The sequence below is a fragment of the Phocoena sinus genome, chromosome 8, assembly GCF_008692025.1.
Source record: "Phocoena sinus isolate mPhoSin1 chromosome 8, mPhoSin1.pri, whole genome shotgun sequence".
Taxonomy (NCBI): Eukaryota; Metazoa; Chordata; class Mammalia; order Artiodactyla; family Phocoenidae; genus Phocoena; species Phocoena sinus.
The window spans coordinates 17,723,205-17,747,553 of record NC_045770.1 but is presented as its reverse complement, the minus strand read 5'-3'; the positions used below and the strand labels follow the sequence as shown (position 1 = coordinate 17,747,553).

The following is a 24,349-nucleotide window of genomic DNA, read 5'->3' as shown; positions in this document are numbered from 1 at the left end:
ACTTTATTGCTCTGAATTTCCATGCATCACAGAGAACTTTTAACCATTAGGTGTCTTGACTTCCTGCTTGTGAAAAGTGGCATGACTCTGATCAAGAAGTGTAGCTCCTTTTCATAAGTATTTTTGTGTTTATTTGTAAGTGGAAACCCAAATTAGAAATAACTGATTTGGTTGAGTTGCTGGTTACTAAATCAGCCATAGTGCAGATTTTCTCTTGTTAATTGAGAGTTCAGAGTCAACAGCATCTGGCATGATAGCAAACACTTAATAGATGTCTTTAATTAAGTGAATAAATTAAAGCGATATGTTTTATCTAGCAAATAAAGTTTAACAATATATTAATCTGATTTCTGACTACAGATTGGGATGGGTGGACATTATTTGTGCCATATGCAATTGTTATATCCCAGGCATCAATAATGCTCACATTGAGATCCTGAAAAATGTCCTTTATGGCAAGATATTGGATGTAACCATGAAAGTCACTAAATCTCTCCACATCACTGTGCATCTCCCTGATGTTTTCTGCCTTGATGATAACCACAGTGTCTGGGCTTCTCAGAAGAAGGCGCTGAACTGCGTCATGGATACTGAGGGCCCTTCGGAGAAAAACATTAATGGGAAAGGGTCTGAAGTGCTGGCCCAGAGAAATAACAATGATAGTACTTTTTCCTCCTCCAGTTCTGTCAATAACCCGAGCGATGTACTCAATCTCTTTGACTGAATAGGTCAGTGATACAACCAAGGGGTAATAACTATGCTTTTGCCACTGGATTTTGATATTCTTGTCCAAGTCCACAGCAAATTGTTTTTGAAATTTTCCAGATTCATGCAGATCCACTGACTTCAGGGCTGATGACAAAGGAATAAAGTTACAAAGGTCATAAAAATAGAAGAAAAGATTTGGTGTTTATGATTAAATAAGTTAATCCTGACTAATTTATTATAGGTTTAAATGAGAGAATAGTTTGAAAATTATTGAGCAACCAAAAGTGTTATACAAATAAGAAATTATATCTGCCCCTCTGTAGAACCATGTAGAACCAAATCGACTGGCAATGGTGAGCACTGAGATCACTTCACTGGAGGATGATGGAGTCACTTTTGTGGGTATTAGTTTTGTACGTTTTGCTAACTATAGACTAAGTTCATTTGAAGATAGAGAAAGATACCAATTGATGTCTTTATATTTCAAAAAACAAGTAACCCTATTTCCCCAAGTCCTCTGTAAGTTCCCTTAAGACTGGAATTATATTTTATACTTCTGTGTTTCTTTTACATATGCATGAATTGGCACTGAATACATCATCTATAATAATAATATTACTACTCATTTGTGAAGGACTTTACAGTTTACAAAGCATTTATTAGGACTGATATATTCATTTACTTCAAAGCTCAATATATATGCATATATATATTTAATTGCCATATTGTAGAAAAGAAAACCAAGAGATGAAATGACCTGTTCAAGATTACACAACTAGTAAGTGACAGAATCTGTACCTAAACTTGAAGTTTCTCACAATTCTTGTGAAAGTAGTCTACCCAATCTTAAAACTTTTGAAAAGTATAATATGGATAGAAGAAAATGAAGTCCCTTCATTTTTCATCGTATTAATTAGACCCTTGTCAAACTATCAAGGCCAGCTGCTTTGTAGCTAGAACTTCTGAGGACAATATGTAGTAAAAGATTATTAATGCTTTGTAACATGTATCATCTTAGAAGTAAAGGGCTGCACTTAAAATCTTAACCAGTATGGTTTGAAAATAGTGATGCTGGAGGGTTGGGTGGGGGAAAAGGGCAGAATTTTTTCTTCATTCCGCTTCTAACATATTTCAGTTTCCTTTTCCAAAGCACACTGTAGCCATACAATTTAACTTTTAACAATATGTGCAACAGATGTTTTGCTACCACAACTTGAAAGGTCAGCCAAGAGGGTAGGTAACTCAATAATTTAGTAGTTTCTTTAAACTAAGAGACCCACAGTTATAGGATGTGATGCTAGAGGTTATCCCCAGACCCTTAATTTTATAGATGAGGAAACTGAGATCTGGCGGAGTTTAGTCATTTACCAGAGGTCACAATTTAAAACTCTCCCCTTCTGTTGGAGGGGATCCAAGGCCCTACTGATTTTCCCTTTTTACTGGGAGAATCAGCTTACACTCTAAGGTGGAGATCACAAGAGTGGCATCCTGTCAGGAAGGCCAGCAGGGAGCCACACCAGCTGCACTGTCCCCAGTGGTAAAAGCCAGGGTCCAGGACAGGCAGTGACAGTTTTCCAGGTAAGAGTGCTAAGATCTACTAGTGGGTTCTGAATTAGTATTGATGCATTCTTGGTTTAGTAAAAGGAGCAACTGGACTAGGATTCTAGCAAATGGATTCTAGCCCCAACTCTGATGTGAACTAATGATAATCATTGCAATAGCTGTTGTTTACTGGGCACTTTCTGAGTGCTCGTGTGTCTTGCAATGTGTTAAATATTTTATAACCATTACCTCATTTACTCTTTATAACCACCGCCAGATGCTGTTGTTATTTTTAGTTCATTGATGAGGAAAATAAGTACTATGCCCAAGGTCATGGCTTCTAAGTGGCACAATCTAGGTCTGTTAGGCTCCAAAGCTCCTACTTTTAACCACTGTGCCTACCTGATGTGAAGCCATTACCTTATTCCTAGCATCTGTCCTTCCATGAAATAATAATAGTGATGACAGCTTACACCAAAGAGAACTTAGTATGTAGCAAACAGTATTCTAAATGCATTGTGTATATTACCTCATTTTACCAGGTGGGTACTATTTTCATCTCCATTTTACAGATGAGGAAACTAAGGACAAAATCACTATGTAGTTATGTAACTTGCCCAAACCCATCCAGCTAGGACATGTAGAGGCCATATTTTGATCCCAAGACATCTGGATTTAGAATCCACACCCTTAATCATCATGCCATCTGTAGAAGGTGGACAGTATAATATCTTATTATTGTCTGCTCTGTCCATGATTTTCTGAGCATGCTGGATAAGTACTGAAGTGTGAATTTTGCAGGGATAGGCATGGAGTAAACCTTTTTCTAAACTGGCTCCCTTCTAGTCAATAAATGTATTCTTTTAAAGAAAAGACAATGATGTCTTGTGAAAGTGTTGGTGTGTTGTGATTAACAAATATGAAAAAGAAGAGGCATTTCCCATATTCATTTCTCCCCTTGAAATGAAAAAGATGTTTCTGAAAGGGATATGAGTAATAGCTTAGTCAGGCATACTCTTGATACTGCTTTTGAAGTATTCAATCCACTGGCGGATCGTGGAATCTCCCATTAGATGTATGAATTTTCCTCTCAGGCATTCTTTCATTTCGATTGGAGCCAAACTACAGGAGACAGGATTCCATGTGTCTTTCCAGACATGTCCACTGGGGATTGTGGATGCCATTCCAAACTTGCATTTCTTTTTCATTGGAGCTGTCTTTTCTGCAAAAGAATCAACAAGATAGGATCTTCTAAAATATCACTTTACCCATCAGCATTTATTAAGAACCAACTGTCTTTTCTAAGTATCCTTTTAATAGGGTGTGAGGATGGAGGAAAAGCCTTATTGAAGCATCATTATCTTAATGGAATACTTATTTTTCAGAAAAAATTTTCTCTGATAAGAATTTTCTAAATGACACCCATTAATGTTCATTATAGAGAACATGTTTTCTCCCAGGAAAAAGGCCTTCTAGGTAAAATTTAAGTATTTGTTTGCCTTCTTATGAAAGGAAAGACATCAATTCTTGCTTAGTAATGAAAACTCAATTATCTTGTCATTTTATCCCACTTTACCCCCAAGTTTATCACCCTCCTAGTGTGTTTTTTGTTTCTGTTTTTCTTTCTTTCAAAGAGCTCAGAATTTTATTGAACGTGTTACTAAAGAGGTTTAGTCAAAAAGACCAAAGCCCATGTCATCATCAGACTCTTCAGATTCTTCTTTCTTTGCTTCCACTTTCTTCTTTTCAGCTGGGGCAGCAGTGGTGGGGCAGCACCAGCTGCTGGGGCAGGTCCACCAGTCCCCATGTTGCAGATGAGGCTCCCGATGTTGACACTCGCCAAAGCCTTTGCAAACAAACCTGGCCAGAAAGGTTCAACATTTACACCAGCTGCTTTAATGAGGGCATTGATCTTATCCTCCGTGACCGTCCCCTCAGCATCGTGCAGGATGAGGGCCAAGTAGATGCAGGTGAACTCTGAGACAGAGGCCATAGTGCGGGCGAGTGCTAAATGGGGGCTGCCGGGTGCGGTGCTTGTTGCCAGATGAAGTGAGGGCCTTTCCCCAACGCGGCCTTAGCTTCCTCGGAAGGATGGAGCACCTTAGCGGCAGCTGAGGACTGTCATAGTGTCTTAAATGCCACAATCAAACTGTAAATCCTTTGAGTTAAGTGCATGGAAATATAAAAAAAATTAACAACTAATTTGGTTTGGGACCTGGACAGTCCACATGGATATGGCTGTAGGCTGGAGCAGAGTCCTGGAGGTCCAGAACAGGCCAGGTATTAACCCGTTAGTCACTGGTTTGTGAAGAGTCTGGGAATCTGATGGACTGACGTATCTAGCCTTGGTGGTCTTGGGGCAGTGATTATCCACCAACCAAAGGAAGTGGTTTAATATTTTAATAACCGGTATGAGTATCCTTGTGTATCCTGGGTGAAAAATGCCATTTCTACCTGTAGGTCGTATATACACTTCAGTGTAAATGAGTTCAGTAGCAATTAGCAAGTTGTTAATGTCGAATTTAAAGGGACACAAAAGTTCTTGCCTTAAATCATTTTAGATAATGATTTCCTAGGATGTTTTGAGCCAAAGAAATTGAAGAGCAATTAATAAATATAAGTGTGGAAGTGCTATTTTATATGTTAAAATGTTTGAAAGGCGCCAAAGACAAAGAGGGGGAAATTGTAATGAATTGACTTATAGAGGGCAGGTTAGAAACCTCTAGATGGTGATTCTTGTGCTTGTAGCAATGTGGGAAGTGCTGATGGTGGTGGTTTGGGAATAAGACCTAGGTGGAAATTAGGAGAGAGTTTTGACATTTGAAGGTTGATGTGTCTGATGGGCAGATTATCTGTTGCCTGATAGATAATGATAAGATTGATGATGAGAGTTATATTTATTTATTTATTTTTATTATTTTTGGCTGTGTTAGGTCTTCGTTACTGCACGTGGGCTTTCTCTAGTTGTGGTGAGCGGGGGCTACTCTTCCTTGTGGTGCACGGGCTTTTCATTGCGGTGGCTTCTCTTGCTGTGGAGCATGGGCTCTAGGCACACGGGCTTCAGTAGTTGTGGCACGTGGGCTCAGTAGTTGTGTCTCGTGGGCTCTAGAGCGCAGGCTCAGTAGTTGTGGCTCACGGGCTTAGTTGCTCCATGACATGTGGGATCTTCCTGGACCAGGGCTCAAACCCATGTCCCCTGCATTGGCAGGTGAATTCTTAACCACTGCACCACCAGGGAAGCCCTCATGATGAGAGTTATAAAACAGGTTTATGATTCTATTCATTTATTCACTTAGGTAACTGGCATCTTGGCCTACCATAGACCAGCCTGATAAGCAGAGTAACAATAGGACAGGTAATAGTGAATAAGTCCGCAAAAAGAAGAAATGCTTTAAATGGAACTAGTACTAAGTACCACCCGTCAAACACAGGGAGGACTTACTGTTGCATTTGGAGACGGTAATGGTGTCAAACTTTTCCATCATCTCTATACCCACATTTGACCTTAACAAAACAAATATAGAAATTAATCTGCAGGTGGCCCCAAGATCAGGAAACACAAGAAGCCACATTACCCATTGCTTCAGTTATTTCTTGTGATAATAACTGACTACTTTGCCCACGGTTCCAAACCATTTATTAAATTTACATTTCTTGGCCTATTAATCCAGGGAGTACAGATCCCCAGAAAGTGTACAAGGTAATTTTTTGAGAAGCAGAGAAAATATATTAGATCCCATGCATATTCACACATGTCTATTTCTCCTCCTCTTTTAATTTTTATTTTATTTATATTTTTTGTTTCAATGATAATTGTTAAATATCCCAAACCTTTAGGGACTACTGGAGAGTGGGCACTGTCCCCAAATGAATTCACAGACCTTTTCTAAAATGACTCTTCACAGAGTCCCGAAGTTGATATACTCATAGTAGTTTCCTTTAGATCAACAGATAGGCCAAATCATTACTATATTTGCCCGGGTAGTCTCCAGAAATAATTATTTACCTTTCAAAGAGGCTTCTTTCTTGTTTGCTAAGATAAGACACGTGCTTGTTTTTGGAATGCATGTGGGTGAGTGCAGCACAGGGTATGTGTGGAGGCTTCACGCAGTAGAAGGCTTCTTGGTCTCGACTATCCAGGTACTCACACAGTTCAGCACTTGAATTTAAAACCAGGGTGCAATCAGTATTGACATGGGAGGTGCCATTGGCAAACTGGCCTGTGAAGATCACCCTGTCATAGCCTTGGTTCCTTGCCCTCCAGAGAGCCGACACCCCTTCACTGGGGAGGATGAGCAGGAGAGACAGACACCCGGCCCTCCCAGAACAGGGTGAAGCTGACAAGGTAGGTGCCATTGTTGAAGTCTGTCACCTTTCCCGAAGCGCCTGCCTTCAGGGCTGGGGAGGACATCCTGGCCCTCAGGAAATCCCCGCCATATTCCTTTCTGCATCCCAAGTGGTCCCTCACCTCCAGCAGGACGTCTAGCTGATCCCCGCTGCCGTATGTGTCTTGAGGGCTGAGGAGGGTGGCTTTGCTGTGTGTGGCGCTGGTGGTGGAGCTCACATGGGTGAAGGGTCTGGGTGGGATCAGCTGGTCTAGTTTCTCCTTGATCCCCTTTATTCTCAGCTCAGTCTCTGCTGGTGAAACTGCTGGATCCAGTGGTGCTGCAGGACATGATTTCATGATGAAATTCCCGTGATGGAGGGAGATGGGCAACTTGAGTACAGTCCATAACTGAAATGACAAGGAATACAATAAAGAACAAAGAAAATGTGCTTATTTAATGTAATAGTTTTGGTAGGTTAGCCAACTTCTCTTTTATAAAATGATGGGAGGTACAAAAATTAAAAATATATTGAGATTTCACTATTTCTGTTTTTTTTTTTGTTTTTTGTTTTTGGCTGCACTGCATGACTTGCAGGATTTTAGTTCCCTGACCAGGGATTGAACTCCAAGGTCCTTGGGAGTGAAAGTGCAGAGTCCTAAGCATTGGATTGCCAGGGAACTCCCTTCAGTGGCTAATCTATTTTGAATGAGCCACTCCACCCTAAAGAGCCCCGGGATCTTCTTCCTTAAAGTGGTGATCATAAAATATACTTTCACTGGGCAGTCGTGGAGACCAAATGAGAAAATGCTTTTTAACTGCATAGCAGAGAACAAATGTTTATTGTTCTATTATTTTTTATCTTAAAACTAGAATTCAGTCATTTAAATAAATCCTTAAGAAAATGTTTAAGAAGCATGGAAATTTTATGTAATATACAATTATCTATTTTTTTCTATTTCACTTTTTACAGTTTGATTAAATTGTGATATTTATTAGTAATTTTCAGATTGCTTTAGCTAACAGCACATAAGAAGCATAGGCTTATAAAATATTTATTTTCTAATCATAAAATAACACTGATTTATTATTAAAAATGAGAGAATGCCACAATTCTATAGGAAATAAAAGTCAGTCACACCAACCATTGATAACTACTCTTACCGTTTGGGTGATTTTATCTCATCCTCTATATAACAATTTCACATGATTGTGAACAAACTGAATATTTACCAATGAATTTTGATTTTAAAAAAAAGTGTAATTAAAAACTTTCCACCTTATGTCAAAGGCCCACATAATATTCCAGCCTATGGAATATTTCACTTATTCCTGTCTTTTTAGATATTTATTGCATTCAGCTTTTCTCTATTATGATTCTGTAAAGAACACTTTTTGGTATAAATCTTTCATAGTAATATCTCCAAATTTCCAATAAAGGCAGAATAGCTTGTACTGGACTAACTATGATTAACATTGTTACGGTTTTATTATTTGACATGTGAAGATTTTAAAAAATAAAAACATTTTAATTTATCAAATAAGAGACAGTAATAGCAAACATTTATTATGTGCCAGGTACAATGTTAAATGTTTTTCATATGTTAGCCCATTAATCCTCACAATAATATATGGGGTATTTATTTTTATGACCCAATTTTCAGATGATGAAACTGGTTCACAGCAAAGTTAAGGGACTTAGCCAAGTTTGTATAGCTAGTCAGCACCAGAGTCAGGTTTTAATCCCAGGCAAGTATCTCTAAAAATGAGCTACCCAGTGCAGCAAACATGCAGTAAGACTAAAATTCTCTTTCACTGTTGGTTTAGGTGTGAATGGCACCACATTTCTGGAAAACAGTTCTATAGCATGTACTAAGACCTTTAACAATGTTCACTGCATTTATCAATAACTCTATTTCTGAGAACTCAGTGAATCATAGTAATATCTCCAAATTTCCAATAAAGGCAGAGTATCTTGTATTGGACTAATTCTCCTGTAGAGAACAGTGATTAGCTCTACAGAAGGGACAACACTGGACTTGCATTTTAAAAAGTACTGGGGCTTCCCCAGCGGTCTAGTGGTTAAGACTCCACACTTCCACTGCATGGGGCACAGGTTCGATCTCTGGTAGGAGAACTAAGATCCCACATGCCGGCGGCGGGATCAAAAAGAAAAAAAAAACAACAACTGCTAACTAAAGTTCTTCAAGCTGAAGTGAAATTACACCAAAACGACACATAGATCTTCAGGAAGGAATGAAAAGCACCAGAAATGATAAATATATGTATTAATATAAAATACTGTGTGTTTATCTCCTAGTTTCTTTAAAGTGCGTACAATTATCTAAGAACTACAATTTTGTAATAATATGACAACTATAGCATAAAGAATGGGGGGGAATAAACGGAAATGGATGGTTGAAAGGTTATTACAGATTACATGAAGTGGCACAATATTAACTCTACAAGTTGAGAATGTGTATTGTAGTCTCTAGAGAAACCACTTTAGAAAGACAGCTTCGAGCTCTGAAAATAATAGAGAAACTGAAAGGAAATACTAACAAACAAACAAACAAACACAACCCACAATAAGGCAGGAAATGGGGAACAGAGGAATAAAAACCAGAATGGCTGAGCAGAAAACAAATAGCAAAATGGTGGACCTAAATCCACCCGTATTAATAATTCCATTAAAAGTAAGTAGACGAAACACTTCATTAAAAGTCAGAGATAATACTCTTCCTGGGATTAAAGTAGTGTAACCAAACTCAAAAGAAAAAAACATACTGTTTTGGAATAGTTAGAGTGTGAAGATTTTTAAAAGACAGTATGTATAAATAAAATAATGTTCTGTAGTCAATGCATTCATTTATGTATATTTTAATATTTTGAAATATTTAAAATATTTTGATATTAAAAGTTATAGTTTGACATTAAAATTTATGGTTTTATCAAATTTTGCAAGAATTTTTATTAAATGAATTTGTGATCAATGTTTCAATATTTGAGCTAATTCATTTATAAAAAGATGAAGCTGTTATATTTTCACCTATGTGATTAGTAATACATTCTAGAAAGTTTTACTAAATGATATCTAATAAATGAAGTGTTAAATTTTTTTTAAAAGGCAGAGATAAAACAGCAAGACCCAGCTGTTTGCTATCTACAAGGAATGCAGTTTAAGTATAAAGATACCTATAGGTTGAAAGTGAATGGATGGAAAACAATATACCATGTAAGCATAAAAAAGCTAACATTAATGTTAAAGTAGATTTCAAGACAAAGAGTATCATCAGACATAAAGATGGACATTTCTTAGTGATAACAGCGTCAATTGGTCTGAAAACATAGCAACCTTAAATGTGGATGTGCCTACATATCCATGTATTTATATGTGAAACAAAAGTGGACAGAACTAAAGGGAGAAATAGAAAAATCCACAATCAGGATCAGAAATGAAAAAGTCTCTCTCAGTAGTTGCTACAGGAACTAAATTTAAAAATGAGTAAGTACCAAATGTAAAATAGCTAGTGGGAAGCACCTGCATAGCACAGGGAGATCAGCGGGGTGAGATAGGGAGGGTGGGAGGGAGGCGAAAGAAGGAGGGGATATGGGGATATATGTATACATATAGCTGATTCACTTTGTTATACAGCAGAAACTAACACAACATCGTAAAGCAATTATACTCCAATAAAGATGTTTTTAAAAAAAGAGTAAGTACCTAGAGGATCTGAACATTATCATAGTAACATCTTTTAACCATACAATACTTTATCAGATGTTTTTAAACTGCTACAACTTCACATGAAAACTATAAGTGATTTTCAGTATGGTAGAATAATATTCTCTGCACAATTTTTTTTTTAGTAGAAAAATAACAGGAAAATTCTGATTCAAGGTGGAGGAGTAAGCACATATTATAGCCTCGATTTCCCACCATAAAATTGTATAAACGGCAGAAAAGAACTTAAAATTTTCTAATTATTCTGGGAAATAGGAAGAGATACTTTACATGGACCAGAACTTATAAGCAGTCTCCTGAAGAATGAAATGCAGATGAGATTAGATCAAAGAAGGAAACCACGGCTCCAACGCATGTAGATGAGGCTTTGGCAAAAGAAGGAAGTCACTGCAGGGACACTACCAACATGGAGGAGGGTGATAACTGGAATAAAAAGGGGTGAAGGGGAGGCTCACAGGAGGACAAACCAGGCAGGTTGACACCTCCTTATTTCCCCACCTGTGCCTGGGCCAGACAGCTAGAAACAGGGACTTCTGTACTCTGGTGAAGAGTAAAAACTACAGATATTTAAGCTGGAGAGGTGGGTAGGACCCAGTGTGCCTGGCAACACTTTAGAAAAATGGGGAGCATTTATTGCCCTGCAGCACTTTTTGCATCTCTGCCACAAACATGCTGGAGCAAACAGGTAACAGCACTCCACACTGACCACCACAGAATCTCAGGTGTAAGAAAGTACACAACCAAGAATTAGCAAAAAATTTTCATGAAAGGTAACTCATGAGAGGGACTTCCCTGGTGGTCCAGTGGTTAATACACCATGCTTCCATTGCAGGGGGCACGGGTTGGATCCCTGGTTGGGGAACTAAGATCCTGCAAGCCACGTGGTGTGGCCAAAAAAAAAAAAGTAACTCATGAGAGAGAGGTATCAGGTTCAACAAAGAGGAGACATCCAAGGGAACAGAATTAATAGAAAAATCAAAACAAAATTTTAGAACAAGTATACTTTCTGTCCTCAGAGAGATCTAGACAATATTGGGTCTGTGAACTAATGAGTCTTTCAAGATCTTGGAAAGTAAAATCCTACTGTTCCTTATGCAAAAGTCAGTTGGATTCCTTTACACCAGCAGTGAGCAATTAGAAAATGTATTTAAAAGGACACTATTGACAATAGCAACAAAAAAATTATGAAGTACCGTGGTATCACTCTAACAAAAGGTGTATAAGACCTGAATGCAAAAATTATAAAATTTAGTGAAAGATCTTGAAGAAGACCTGTATAGATGGAGAGAGATTACATGTTGATAAACAGCAAAATAATATTATAAACATATCAGTTTTCTCAATTTGATCTATATGGCTAATATCATGCACTTATAATTTAAGTAGAATTTTTTTCACTAAATTTGACAGTCTGATTCTAAAATATATAAGAGAGAGTGAAGAGCCAAGACTGGCCAAAAACTAAAAACATTTTCAAAACTAATTATGAAGCTCTGTTAACTATAGCCATGTGGTATTGATATGGGGAAGACAAATTGTTCAATGGAATAGAACGAAGAGCCCACAGAGGGACCTGTATTTATTAGAGATTTTGATATACAACAAAAATGACATGATAAATCAGCTTGGAAAGGAAGGATTACAAAATAAAAAGAGCTGAAAAAGTGGTTATCCATATGGAAATAAAAGAAAAATCAGCAAAAACAATCCAAGTACATTACAGGGCTAAATGTCTAAAGCAACCTTTAAAACTTTAAGTAGAATGTTTAGATAAATAATTTGATGTCAGCATAGGGAAAGGTTTATTAGTACTCAAGAAGTATTAACAGTAAAAAGTATTAACAGTATTGACGGTAACAGTATTAACATAAATTTTACTACATAAACATGAAAATATTCTGTTGTTCAGAGGTTCCTTGGAGAAGGTGTAAAGACAAGCTAAGCATTGGGAGAAGACTGTTGCAATGCAGATATAAGTGACAAAAGAAGAATATGTGTACACACACACACACACACACACACACACACAGTATTATCCTCTCCCATATTGCATGATTATTTTCAAGGACCTTGGCTCTTAAAGATGTGTAAGCTGTTGAAACTCCCCTACTACAATCTATAGGTCTGTTTGTTTGGACTTTTCTAGAACAGATGAAGTGTCGAGTAAAAAAGTACTTTTGTAAAACACATAAAGAAAGCAGTTCCTACCTTTGTGGAGTTTTGGAAAACTGTAAAAGTGATCCAGGAGGCTAATGTAAACAACAATACCAACAGTGACTTATGATTTGTTATTCTCATTGTCATGATTGGGATCCTAAAAGAGACAATACAAAAACGGGCACAAAACCAGGAAAGAAATGCAGAAATACTTGAAAAGTTTATGCCTCCTGATTCTTTTGGTCCTCGTATGAGTTACTCCCAGAATTGAAACTTGGTCCTCCTGCTGCTCTTGCTGTCTCCCAGCTGCCTTTATTAGCTTGTACCTCAAGAGAGTACACAAAACGATATATGTACTCTTTGCAGTTAGTATGTTTTCCTCGTCATCTTCTGAGAATGGAGCCCACCATGGACTGTAAGAAATTGAGCAACTAAGGGCCTGATGGATGCAGGGCTGCTCACGCTTAGGGGAAGTTTCCAGGCTATGTGTCTTCTAACAGGTTTCCTATTCTCTTCCCTTAAACAGGAAGAGCAGACACAAAACATCCCAATAAATACTGACTCTGATAATCACATTCTTCTGGGGCCCTTTAAATGTAACTTGATTTTTCCAGCTTACTTTTTACTAATCTGTTAATAGGTTCCCCTTTCTTGTCTTACCAGCCTTTCTAGCACCCCTCAAGCTTGACAATATTTGTTTTAAAATTCAGATTTCTCTCTTTCTTTAAGAAATGTTTTAGGCTTTATCAACGTTTTCTATGGTTACATCTTCATTTCTGTCTTTGCCCTGGAATTTCAAGTGGTCTTTTAAAATCAGATGGCTTAAACACTGCCCTTCTAAAATTTTCTCATCTCTCAAAATTTTCTCTCCCCTAGAAGCACCTTCTACCCTAGATTCCCAGTTTATACATAGACATTAGAAGTTTCTGCACCCAAGAATAAATGTTACTCCTTTCCCTGACCTCCCCAATTTTGCAAATATTTTCATACCTTTAGTTTAAAGACTTTGCTTAATTCCATACACAGGAACTATGGTGAGCTGGGTGGTAAGGCTTTGTTCTGAAGCCACCGGTGTATTACAGGGGTACATCTCCTCTGTGCCAAGACATATCACAGGTGTAAATTGCAGTCTGCATACTTTGAGCTTAGATCCAGAATACTCTGCTTGTTTCAGGTAAGGTGAGTATCAGGCTTGCCAGCCCCACCTTAAGGAGGTACCTGGATCACAGCTGCAGTTCTCAGTTCATGCAGAGGTGGGGAGGAGAAATGAAATTCTCAGTATGGTTAAATTAGATAAGTTTAATGTTCTTAGACTTTATTAGTTAATTTTAGTAAGTGTACAATAAATACCTGACAAGGAAAAGTGTGAATGAATCTGGAAGTTTGAATGAACTGTCATCTGTGGGAAGCTGAACCGTTTCATCTCCACCTGAGCCTCGTCATCAAGACGATTCTAGTACGTATTATCTAGTACAGAGTAGGTACCCGGTAAAATTTGCTGAATTAAGAAAGAACCTCAAATACAATGTAGGCAAGACAATGATATTGATTCACTCTGAGACCAAGAGAGTGACCGCTTACAGTCATGGGTTTGAATCCATCTGGGATTTGTATTCTTTTTTTTTTTTTTTTAAATTTTTTTTTTTTTTTTTTTTTTTTTTTTTTTTTTTTTGTGGTTGGCGGGCCTCTCACTGTTGTGGCCTCTCCCGTTGCGGAGCACAGGCTCCGGACGCGCAGGCTCAGCGGCCATGGCTCACGGGCCTAGCCGCTCAGCAGCATGTGGGATCTTCCCAGACCGGGGCACGAACCCGTGTCCCCTGCATCGGCAGGCGGACTCTCAACCGCTGCGCCACCAGGGAAGCCCTGGGATTTGTATTCTTGAACCGATAGAAATGGTGCCAGAAAAAGCATGTGCCCAGGACAAATGCACCAGCGCTCATAGGACGCAGTAGCTGATTGCACTGTGGATCCTTCCACAGTTTCATTAGTGCTGCCCCACACAGGAAGTTAAACATCTACACCAATCCTTTCAGTCATATGTATAAGCAGGAAATCAAGACCTATTTCACAAGGATCTTTAGGATTTTGATAATGCTCCCAACATCCTTCATCATGCTCTATGGAACTGGCCTTAACAATACTTTCTTATGTCTTTACATAATGACTGTTGGAAAAGCTGTTTAACCTTATACAACTGGTCGAAATTGCTCACTTCTTCCCTAGGGAGTCTCTAATAATAGATAAATATTTGCAGTAGGTCTGGTTTGGCTGCTCCGTAGGAGACTTTGGCTGCTCCGTAGGAGACCGGTGCCAGCAACCACCCAAGTTCAAAGCCTACTCTGAGACACATGGATTTATGGATTTTAATTTTGCTTTAGTCATATCAACCTTGATATTTAATGTTAACCTGGGGTTAGTTTAATAGAAATGCTTGACTTGAGGAACTGGGAGCACAGAGGAGAGTTTAAATGATTTATCCAGGTCATCCAGTGAGCTTTTTTTTTTTACATCTTTATTGGAGTATAATTGCTTTACAATGGGGTGTTAGTTTCTGCTTTATAACAAAGTGAATCAGTTATACATATACATATGTTCCCATATCTCTCCCTCTTGTGTCTCCCTCCCTCCCACCCTCCCTACCCCACCCCTCCAGGCGGTCACAAAGCACAGAGCATCCAGTGAGCTTTGAAACAGAGCTGAGATCAGGATTCCTGCCACTTTCACCTCTGATTCAGAGCCCTTTTCACTACTCAACGTGACTCCAATACCTATGGTAGAACCAAGTTCAGGTAGATCCTGTGGTTCATATATTTATTGTTCAATATATTTAAAATAAAAGGCTCTTTTTTTTTTTGTAAACCACGTTTTCTTTCAGTTTGCTCAAAAGCCTGGTGTGAGCACGATATATGTGCTCTTTGCAGTTAGTATGTTTCCTCATCATCTTCAAGCAGTTTCCTTTCCCTTACATTTATGGGTCTAAATGAGTAGTCTGAACATGAGAGCTCAGTCAGAAGTAGGAACATAGAGCCATGAGTTCACACAATAAAATATAACCCAGGAGAGCATCAAAGAGTAGATGGTGACTGCCTACATTCAGATCTCCTATTTGCTGGAATGTGAAAGAGACACATACATGTGGAGAAGGAAGAGCTTGGTGGGTGTAGATGGAAGAGACTCACGGATCAAATAACAACAGCTAACATTTATTCGAGGACTTACCAGGCACTGTTCTAGTGCTTTTCATGCACTAACCCACTTAACCCTCAGAACTACACTGTGAGGTCATCACCATTTTCAGATGAGGACAGTGAGGCACAGGATGTTTAAACATTAACTAAGTTCACAGAATCAGCACCTGGAAGAGGCAGGCTATGAAGCCAGATCTCCAGAGCTGCATTTTTATCCACTCCAAGGTACTGCCAGCAGGCATGAGATAGCAGAAGACATAAGGCAGCAGGATCCACAAAGCAGAGAACACAGAGAGTAGAAATTAGTTAGATGTTCACAGCAGAAGTAGGAGAAGCAGAGGCAGAAAGGCAGTACCTGGTGGAGCACAACGAAAACCTGTGCCAGCTGCTGGGGTTGTTTCCAGCTCACTACCAGGGCTGCATCATGTCCTAAAGGCTCTTTCAGTTAGGTCCTCAGCAGTGCTTTCCATCTCTGTGAGGCACTGGAGCATGTTGGGGGGCTGGGAGGAAGACTTTTATCTCACCCTCCAAATTCTCAGACAGGATTCAATTCTAAAATGTGAGACACTGGCCAAATTACATGAAACCAGCTAGTACACATATTGCAAAAACAAGTTATTAGATTTTTATTCACTGGCAGCAGGAAACAACATATTTTCCAGAAAGTTGAAAAAGTGAGACACAGGAAAACTGTGAGCATCTTTTTCAAATGCCCTTGACTTTGATATTTTAGTTATCCTAGCAGCACGTGTCCAGGGATTTTTGTGGATAAGTAAATGAATGTGCTTGTTCAGACAGTGATGTGTCTGGTTTCCTGAACAACTTGGATGGATTTGCACAGCTTGAACAAGAGAATATGGACATCTGACCACCTAGTCAGTTTTTGACCAAACATTGAGTAACAGGTTTGCCCGGCTGGGATTTTACCTCCAAGGTAGAATGAAGAGGAACTTATTTTAAAATTCTGCAAGAAGTCTTGGCCTTCAGGTTTGACTGGAATGCTTATACTACTCAAGACGCTTTTAGTTATATGATTGTAAAGTAAGTGTATGCCCCTTTTTTTATTATGAAAAACATGAATGAAGTGGAGCAAGTTAAATACAGACATTTCAGAATGAAAAATATTCCATTTCCTAATATAAACAGGTCCATTGTCAAGGTACATCATTTCTCTGCGTTAGAACACTGCAGGAATAGTTGGAATAGTCAAGATCTGCTGATGAATCCTAAAACCACTGGGTGAAAGTTTGAGGAGAAACAAGAATATCTTTCCACCAATACATTTATTAATTTCAAAGTGAAAAATAGTAACTTTAGGGAGAAAATCAGCGGACACCAGCTTACACAAGTGGTCAAGGTTAATATCAGCAGTAATAAGATGTATCTCCTTTCATGATGTTGTACCGAGAAGGGCACACCACTTCTGTGGTATTCTTGAGAAAAACGCATGACCCCAATCTAATTATGAGAAAATATTGAGGGACAAAATTGAGGGACATTTGACAAACTGACAATACTATTCAAAAGTGTAGTGATCATGAAAAAGAATGCCAAATTAAGCAGCTTTCAGAGATAGGAAGACACTAAGGAGACACGATGACTGAATGCAATGTGGCTTCCTTAGATTGGGTTCTGGAACAGAGAAAGAGCATTCGTGGAAACACTGGTGAAATTCATACAAAGTCTGTAGTTTAGCTACTAATCTACCAATGTTAATTTCTTGATTTTGAACGTTGCACAATGGTTACACAAGATGTTATCATTGAGAGAAGCTGGCTGAAGGGTATATGAGAGCTCTCTGTACTATTTTTGAAACTTTTCTGTAATTATAAAATTATTTCAAGAGAAAGAGTTTAAAAGCTTTCTCAAGTGGAGAAAATATTTCTCCATGAAATGGTTCATTTCCCCCCAAATCATCTACTAAATAACTTACCAAATAGACTATCATGTTCACACAGATTGGTGCTGCCACTTCTATCATTTCATGGTGCCATCTACACCTGCTATATTTCTGAGCTGTATAACCCTGTTTGGTCTATTTTTCTGTAAATGTTATTCTTTTGGGTTTCATTTTGCTTTTTTTAAAAACATGGCTTTATACAAATATAAAGATACAATATCTTATTATCTTCTGGGGTGAATCTCCTTTTGTTGCTCTCGTTTTTCAAAATTAGTTTTCCATGTACTTTTTTTTTCATATATTGTTAATAGTCAGTGTTCCTGTGAGGTAGCAGGATGGGATACTAATAGAGGGTGCTGATTCCCTCACATGATCCAGCCCTGGAGATGCCACAGAAGTGAGAGGAGGTGATGTATTTGAGACATTAATAAAAAATGTGAGATATCCCTAGGAAGTCCAAGATAACTGGGTTCTGTTGTGCCTGATGGAGGTGAGGGTTTGGGGAGAGGAAGCGAACCCAGGGAAGGAAACAGCTGGAAGCCATGGGCAGGATAAAGATTGAGGCGAGCATTCTGAGTCCTTTTAATCTCCTTATAATACCCTGGTTAGAACAATGATTGCCACCTTGCTACCGTAGGGCAGAGAAATAGCATCTCTCTGAGCACCTGATTGGGGGCAGTGTAGCAGCATCAGGCACCACTAGGGGACCCTGAAAGTACAGAGGAGAAACCTACTTGTGCAAATGAATGAGCTAGTCCTAAACTTTAACTTCTGCCCCATCACTACTGGGGGCACTACTGTCATTCTGTTTGGGACAGTACTTCATTGTGTGGGATTTTTCTACGCGTTATAAAAAGGCATGCTTAGTACCCCAGCCCCTTGCCCTAAATGCCAATGTCAATAGAGCAACCTCCAAATTTCCCTCACACATTTCCAAATACCTCCTTTGGTTGAGAACCTCTGGTTTAGATGACTAGATCATAAGAGGATGACAACTCTTGGGAAAACTGTACTTGGGTGGAGGTACAGAAAAGTCATTTAGGGTTGGGTGTGTGAGTAACAGAATGGAAAATTGTTGAGGACAGATCTAAACAGGCTCTTAGTACTAAAGAATCCTTTTAAGAACCCCTGCAAATTCACTACCAATGGCACAAGCTAAGGCTTGGAATTTGGCCTGTTCTCCTAGGAAGACATTACCATTGATAGCCAATAATTTCAGGGAAATGTGACCTCACAGGAAAAAATAATGAGACATCTGAAGAGCACCATCACTATATAAAAAAGGAGAAAAGTAATGGGCCACATAGACCGAGAATTAGAATTAAGCATAATAAATATCATTTGAGAGAGAGAAGACATACCAATTGCTTGACTGTAAAGCACAAATGAGCAGTCATAAAGAAGAACTAGTGGAAGAGTCTCAGTCTACAATATATAATAACCAAAATAAATAATAGTAGAGTGCAAGAGTAAAATGTATACAGAAATAAAATTAGTAACCTGGAAGATCAGGTTGAAGAACTCTCCAGAAATCAAGAAGGAGTTGAAAGAATGTGAAAGACAAGTTAAAAGATATGGATCAAAGAAATAAAAATGTCAATATCCACATTTAATAAGAATCCCAGAAAGGTAGGGTAAAAACCAAGGAAACAAACAGAGGCACTACATTATTTTCAAGTACGTGTGAAAATCAAAAATACTGAGTCACAAGGGAACTCTCAACAACTTTTAAATTCATCATTTATATGTAAAGCACAATGAAATCATAAAATATTTGACAGTGAATAGCAATGAAAGTACTTTATGTCAAATGTTGTGGAAATCCACCAAGTCGTACTGAGGGGGAAATATATAACTGTAAATGCAGCTATTAAATAACAATAAGAATTAACACTAAATGAGCTAGATGTCCAAGTCAAGAATAGAAAAAGAACAGCATAGTAAACCCAAAGAAAGTAGAAGTAAGGAATTCACAAATGTAGGAGCAGATACTAATAAGAGATAAAACAGAGGAACAATAGAAATGATTAGCAGAATAAAAAGCCAATTCTTAGAACAAAACTAAAAATGAGCAACTTTCTAGTAAATCTGATCAAGAGAAAAAGACAATATGTATAGGACTCCAGCTGCTGAACGTAGGAGGATAGAGGAACAATTTTTCCTCCCTGACAACTACATTAACAGTTAGATAAAAGAAATGTGATCATTTCAATTGATGCTGAAAGATAAGACAATAAAATGCAACACTCATTCATAATTTGAAAACACAACAATGTAAAAACAACCTCTTAGCAAACTAGGAATTGAAGGAAACTGGATTATTATAATACAGGATGTTTATTAAAGCCCTACATCAAATATTACATTACACTTACCTGTGAAATTTTAGAAGAATTCATACTCAAGTTAGTAACAAATTAAAGTTGCTTGTCATTACAACTTTTGTTCAATATTTTCATGGAGTTGTAGCAAAAGTAAGAAGACCTAAGGGGGAACAAAAAAGGAATAACAGAAGAGACAGAAAATGAGAAAATTGTCTGTTTGAAGATGACATAAAAGATATGATAATCCACAAACCATTAGAAATAATAAGCAAATTTGGTCAAGTTGTTTGATATAAGATTGTAAGTGAGTTGAATAGTATCCACCCCAAATTCGTGTCCACCTGGAATCTCAGATTGTGACCTTATTTAGAAATAGGGTCTTTGCAGATGTAATTAGTTAAGGATCTCAAGATGGAATCATTCTCAATTTAGGTTAGGCCTGAAGTTCAATGACTGGTGTCCTTGTAAAAAGAAAAGAGGACACAGAGCGAAAGAGGCCATGTGGAGATGGAGGCAGAGATTGGAGTCTGTTGCCAGAAGCCAAGAAATGCCTGGGGCCACTAGAAGCTGAGGCAGGTGAGCAAGGATTCTTCCCTAGAGCCTTCAGAGGGAGTGTCATCTTACTGACACCTTGATTTCAGATTCTAGCCTCCCAAACTGAGAGAATTTTATGAGAGAATAAATTTATGTGGTTTCAGCCACACAGTTTATCGTACTTTGTTATGGCAGCCCTAGGAAACTAATCAACATATAAAATCAATTGTATTCTAAGCAGTAATAATGACCAATTAAAAATATAATAGTAAAAACTTCTATTTGCAGTAACATCTAAAATTAAAACAGGATATAAAACATTTTTATGGGCAACATTGTGAAACACTGAAGGACATAAAAGAAGACCTGAATAAATGAAATGGTATGTCATGTTTATGAATAAGAAAGTTTAATATCATGTGGATTGCAATTCTCCCCCCAATTCTATCAGACCTCTATATGATGACTAATTATTATATGGAAGAGCAACAAGCCAGAAGTAGGAAACCAAACCTGTAGAAGAAGCTTAAAATGAATGGCCTATCCTACCAGATAACATTTTATTAAAAAGCAATTGCAATTAAGATAGTCTGGTATTGGAGGTTGGAGTCAAGATGGCAGTGTGGGAAGACACGGAGTTTGAGTCTCCCTACAACTAGGGTGCCTGCTGGACACTGGTAGGGGACCTTGATGCCCAAGGAGATGGGAGGAACCTGTGAGCAACTGGGTAGGATGCGGGGGGTGGGTGAGCGGGGAGGAGAAGTGGAAGCCGGACAGGACTGGTGCCCCTGAGGGGTGGCTGGGAGGGGGGAGTGGTTCCCATGCCTGGAGGGACCCTTAGGGGCTCAGAGGATCAGGGGAGGCAGGGCAGGTGTTTCTCCCACTCACTCAGCCCCAGGAAACGTGTTGGGGTCCCGGGCCGGATCCCCTGTCCTCCATGGCCCCCTCTGGGCCATGTTGGTCCTAGGGGTGTAGGAGGGAGGTGGGGGGAGAAGAGGAGAGGTGGACCAGGAGGGTCCCTCCAGGATCAGAGGATCAGGGGAGGTGTGTCAGGTGTTTCCCCTGCCCACTCGGCCTAGGGACCTGCTGGGACCTGGCCTCGTACTTCATTCTCTGGGGCCCCCTCTGGCCTTGTGGGTCTTAGGGGCATGGGAGGGAGGGAGGAGGGGGAAAGAGGAAGAGAGGCAGATGGTGGGGGGTGACCCTCCAGGGCCAGAAGATCAGGGAAGGTGCAGTGGGAATTTCCCCCACCCACTCGGGCCCTGGGAAGCCTGCTGGGCTCCTGAGCCTGGTTCTGTGTTCTCTGAGGCTCCCTCCAGCTCTGGGGGTCCTAGGGGCATAGGAGGGAAGGAGGGAGGAGGGGGGAAGAGGAGTAGAGGCAGACAGGGAGGGGCCCTCCGGGATTGGAAGACCATGGGAGATGCAGAGGGTGTTTCCTCCACCCACTCCTCCTAGGGAAGCCTGTTGGGCTTCTGGGTCTGGTCCCCTGCCTTCTGGGGCCACCTCTGGCCACATGGCTCCTAGAGGCATAGGAGGGAGGGAGGGGGGAAGAAGAAGAGAGGCCAATGGGGAGAGGCCCTCCAGGATTGGAGCAACAGGACGGAATGCACCTAGCATTTCCCCCACCCACTCAGGACCAGTGAGCCTGCTGGGGTCCTGGACCTGGTCCTCTGACCTCTAAGTCCAGAGACACTCCTGGGCCCCTCCTGCTGCATTAAGCCAAAGCACTCGCCCTCCCCCAGGGCCTCTTCTGCCCAGTGGGTCCTAAGCATAGGCCCCACCAACCCCCTAAACCCCACCCCTGCCTAAGCCACACCCCCAAGAGCCAAGGCCTTTTCCGGCTTTTTTTTTCTCCTCTTTTTTACTATTGTAGTTCTGTTTTACCTTCTGGTTGTTGTTTCATCTATATTTTAATTCTTTCTAACATATCTGTTAGTTTTCTAACCTTATTTTATTTGTTATTGTTCTGCTCCTTTCTTTTTTTCTTTTTTTTTCCTGCACTGTGAGGCTTGTGGGATCTTGGTTCACGAGCTGGGGGTCAGGCCAGAGCTCCTGCGGTGGGAGCTCAGAGTCTGAACCACTGGACTAACAGAGAACCTCAGACCCCAGGGAATATTCCATGGAGTGAGGTTTCCCAGAGAGCCACATCTTGGCACCAAAACCGAGCTCTACCCAATAACCTACAAACTCCAGTGCTGGAAGCCTCAGGCCAAACAACCAGTAAGACAAGAACACAATCCCACTCATCAAAAAAATGAGATGACAAAAAATATGTCACAGATGAAGGAGCAAGGTAAAAACCTACAAGATCAAATAAATGAAGAGGAAATAGGCAACCAATCTGAAAAAGAATTCAGAGTAATGATAGTAAAGATGATCCAGAATCTTGGAAATAGAATGGAGGCATGGATTGAGAAAATGCAAGAAATGTTTAACAAAGATCTAGAAGAACTAAAGAGCAAACAAACAGAAATGAACAACACAATAACTGAAATGAAAAATACACTAGAGGAATCAATAACAGAATAACTGAGGCAGAAGAATGAATAAGTGAGCTGGAAGACAAAATGGTGGATATAACTGCCAAGGAGCAGAATAAAGAAAAAGGAATGAAAAGAATTGAAGACAATCTCAGAGACTTCTGGGACAACATTAAATGCGCCAACATTTGAATTATAGGGATCCCAGAAGAAGAAGAGAAAAAGAAAGGGTCTGAGAAAATATTTGAAGAGATTGTGGTGGAAAACTTCCTTAACATGGGAAAGGAAATAGTCAACCAAGTCCAGGAAGCTCACAGAGTCCCATACAGGATAAACCCTAGGAGAAACACACCAAGACACATATTAATCAAACTAACAAAAATTAAATTCAAAGAAAAAATATAAAAAGCAGCAAGGGAAAAGCAAAAAATAACATACAAAGGAATCTCCATAAGGTTATCAGCTGATTTTTCAGCAGAAACTCTGCGAGCCAGAAAGGAGTGGCAGGATATACTTAAAGTGACGAAAGAGAAAAACCTACAACCAAAATTACTCTACCCAGCAAGGATCTCATTCAGATTTGATGGAGAGAAATTTAAACCTTTACAGAGAGCAAAAGCTAAGAGAATTCAGCACCACCAAACCAGCTTTACAACAAATGCTAAAGGAACTTCTCTAGGCAGGAAACACAAGAGAAGGAAAAGACCTACAATAACAAACCCAAAACAATCAAGAAAATGTTAATAGGAACATACATATCGATAATTACCTTAAATGTAAATGGATTAAATGCTCCAAACAAAAGACACAGGCTAGATGAATGGATACAAAAACAAGACCCATATATATGAAGTCTACAAAAGACCCACTTCAGACCTAGGGACACATACAGACTGAAAGTGAGGGGATGGAAAAAGATATTCCATGCAAATGGAAATCAAAAGAAAGCTGGAGGGCTTCCCTGGTGGCGCAGTGGTTGAGAGTCCACCTGCCGATTGAGGGGACACGGGTTCATGCCCCAGTCCAGGAGGATCCCTCATGCCACGGAGCGGCTAGGCCCGTGAGCCATGGACGCTGAGCCTGCACGTCTGGAGCCTGTGCTCCGCAGCGGGAGGGACCACAACAGTGAGAGGCCCGTATACCGCAAAAAAAAAAAAAAAAAAAAAAAAAAGAAAGCTGGAGTAGCAATACTCATATCAGATAAAATAGACTTTAAAATAAAGAATGTACAAAAGACAAGGAAGGACATTACATAATGATCAAGGGATCAATCCAAGAAGGAGATATAACAATTATAAATATATATCCACTTAACATAGTAGTACCTTAATACATAAAGCGAATGCTAACAGTCATAAAAGAGGAAATTGAGTGTAACACAATATTAGTGGGGGACTTTAACACCTCACTTACAACAATGGACAGATCATTCAGACAGAAAATTAA

The 24,349-nt window shown here is 39.4% G+C and overlaps 1 protein-coding gene and 1 pseudogene across 1 annotated transcript; both read right to left on the bottom strand.

Annotated features, from left to right (window-relative positions):
- Nucleotides 1–17: 17 nt before the first annotated feature.
- Nucleotides 18–13,570, bottom strand: LOC116757346 (NXPE family member 4-like). The gene is given in 7 exon segments (XM_032638767.1): nucleotides 18–852; nucleotides 3,266–3,472; nucleotides 5,693–5,754; nucleotides 6,257–6,559; nucleotides 6,561–6,985; nucleotides 12,529–12,634; nucleotides 13,468–13,570. Coding segments are annotated over 6 exon segments (1,632 nt in total). The 5' UTR covers nucleotides 12,625–12,634; nucleotides 13,468–13,570; the 3' UTR covers nucleotides 18–313.
- Nucleotides 3,852–4,243, bottom strand: LOC116757347 (annotated as a pseudogene).
- Nucleotides 13,571–24,349: the final 10,779 nt, after the last annotated feature.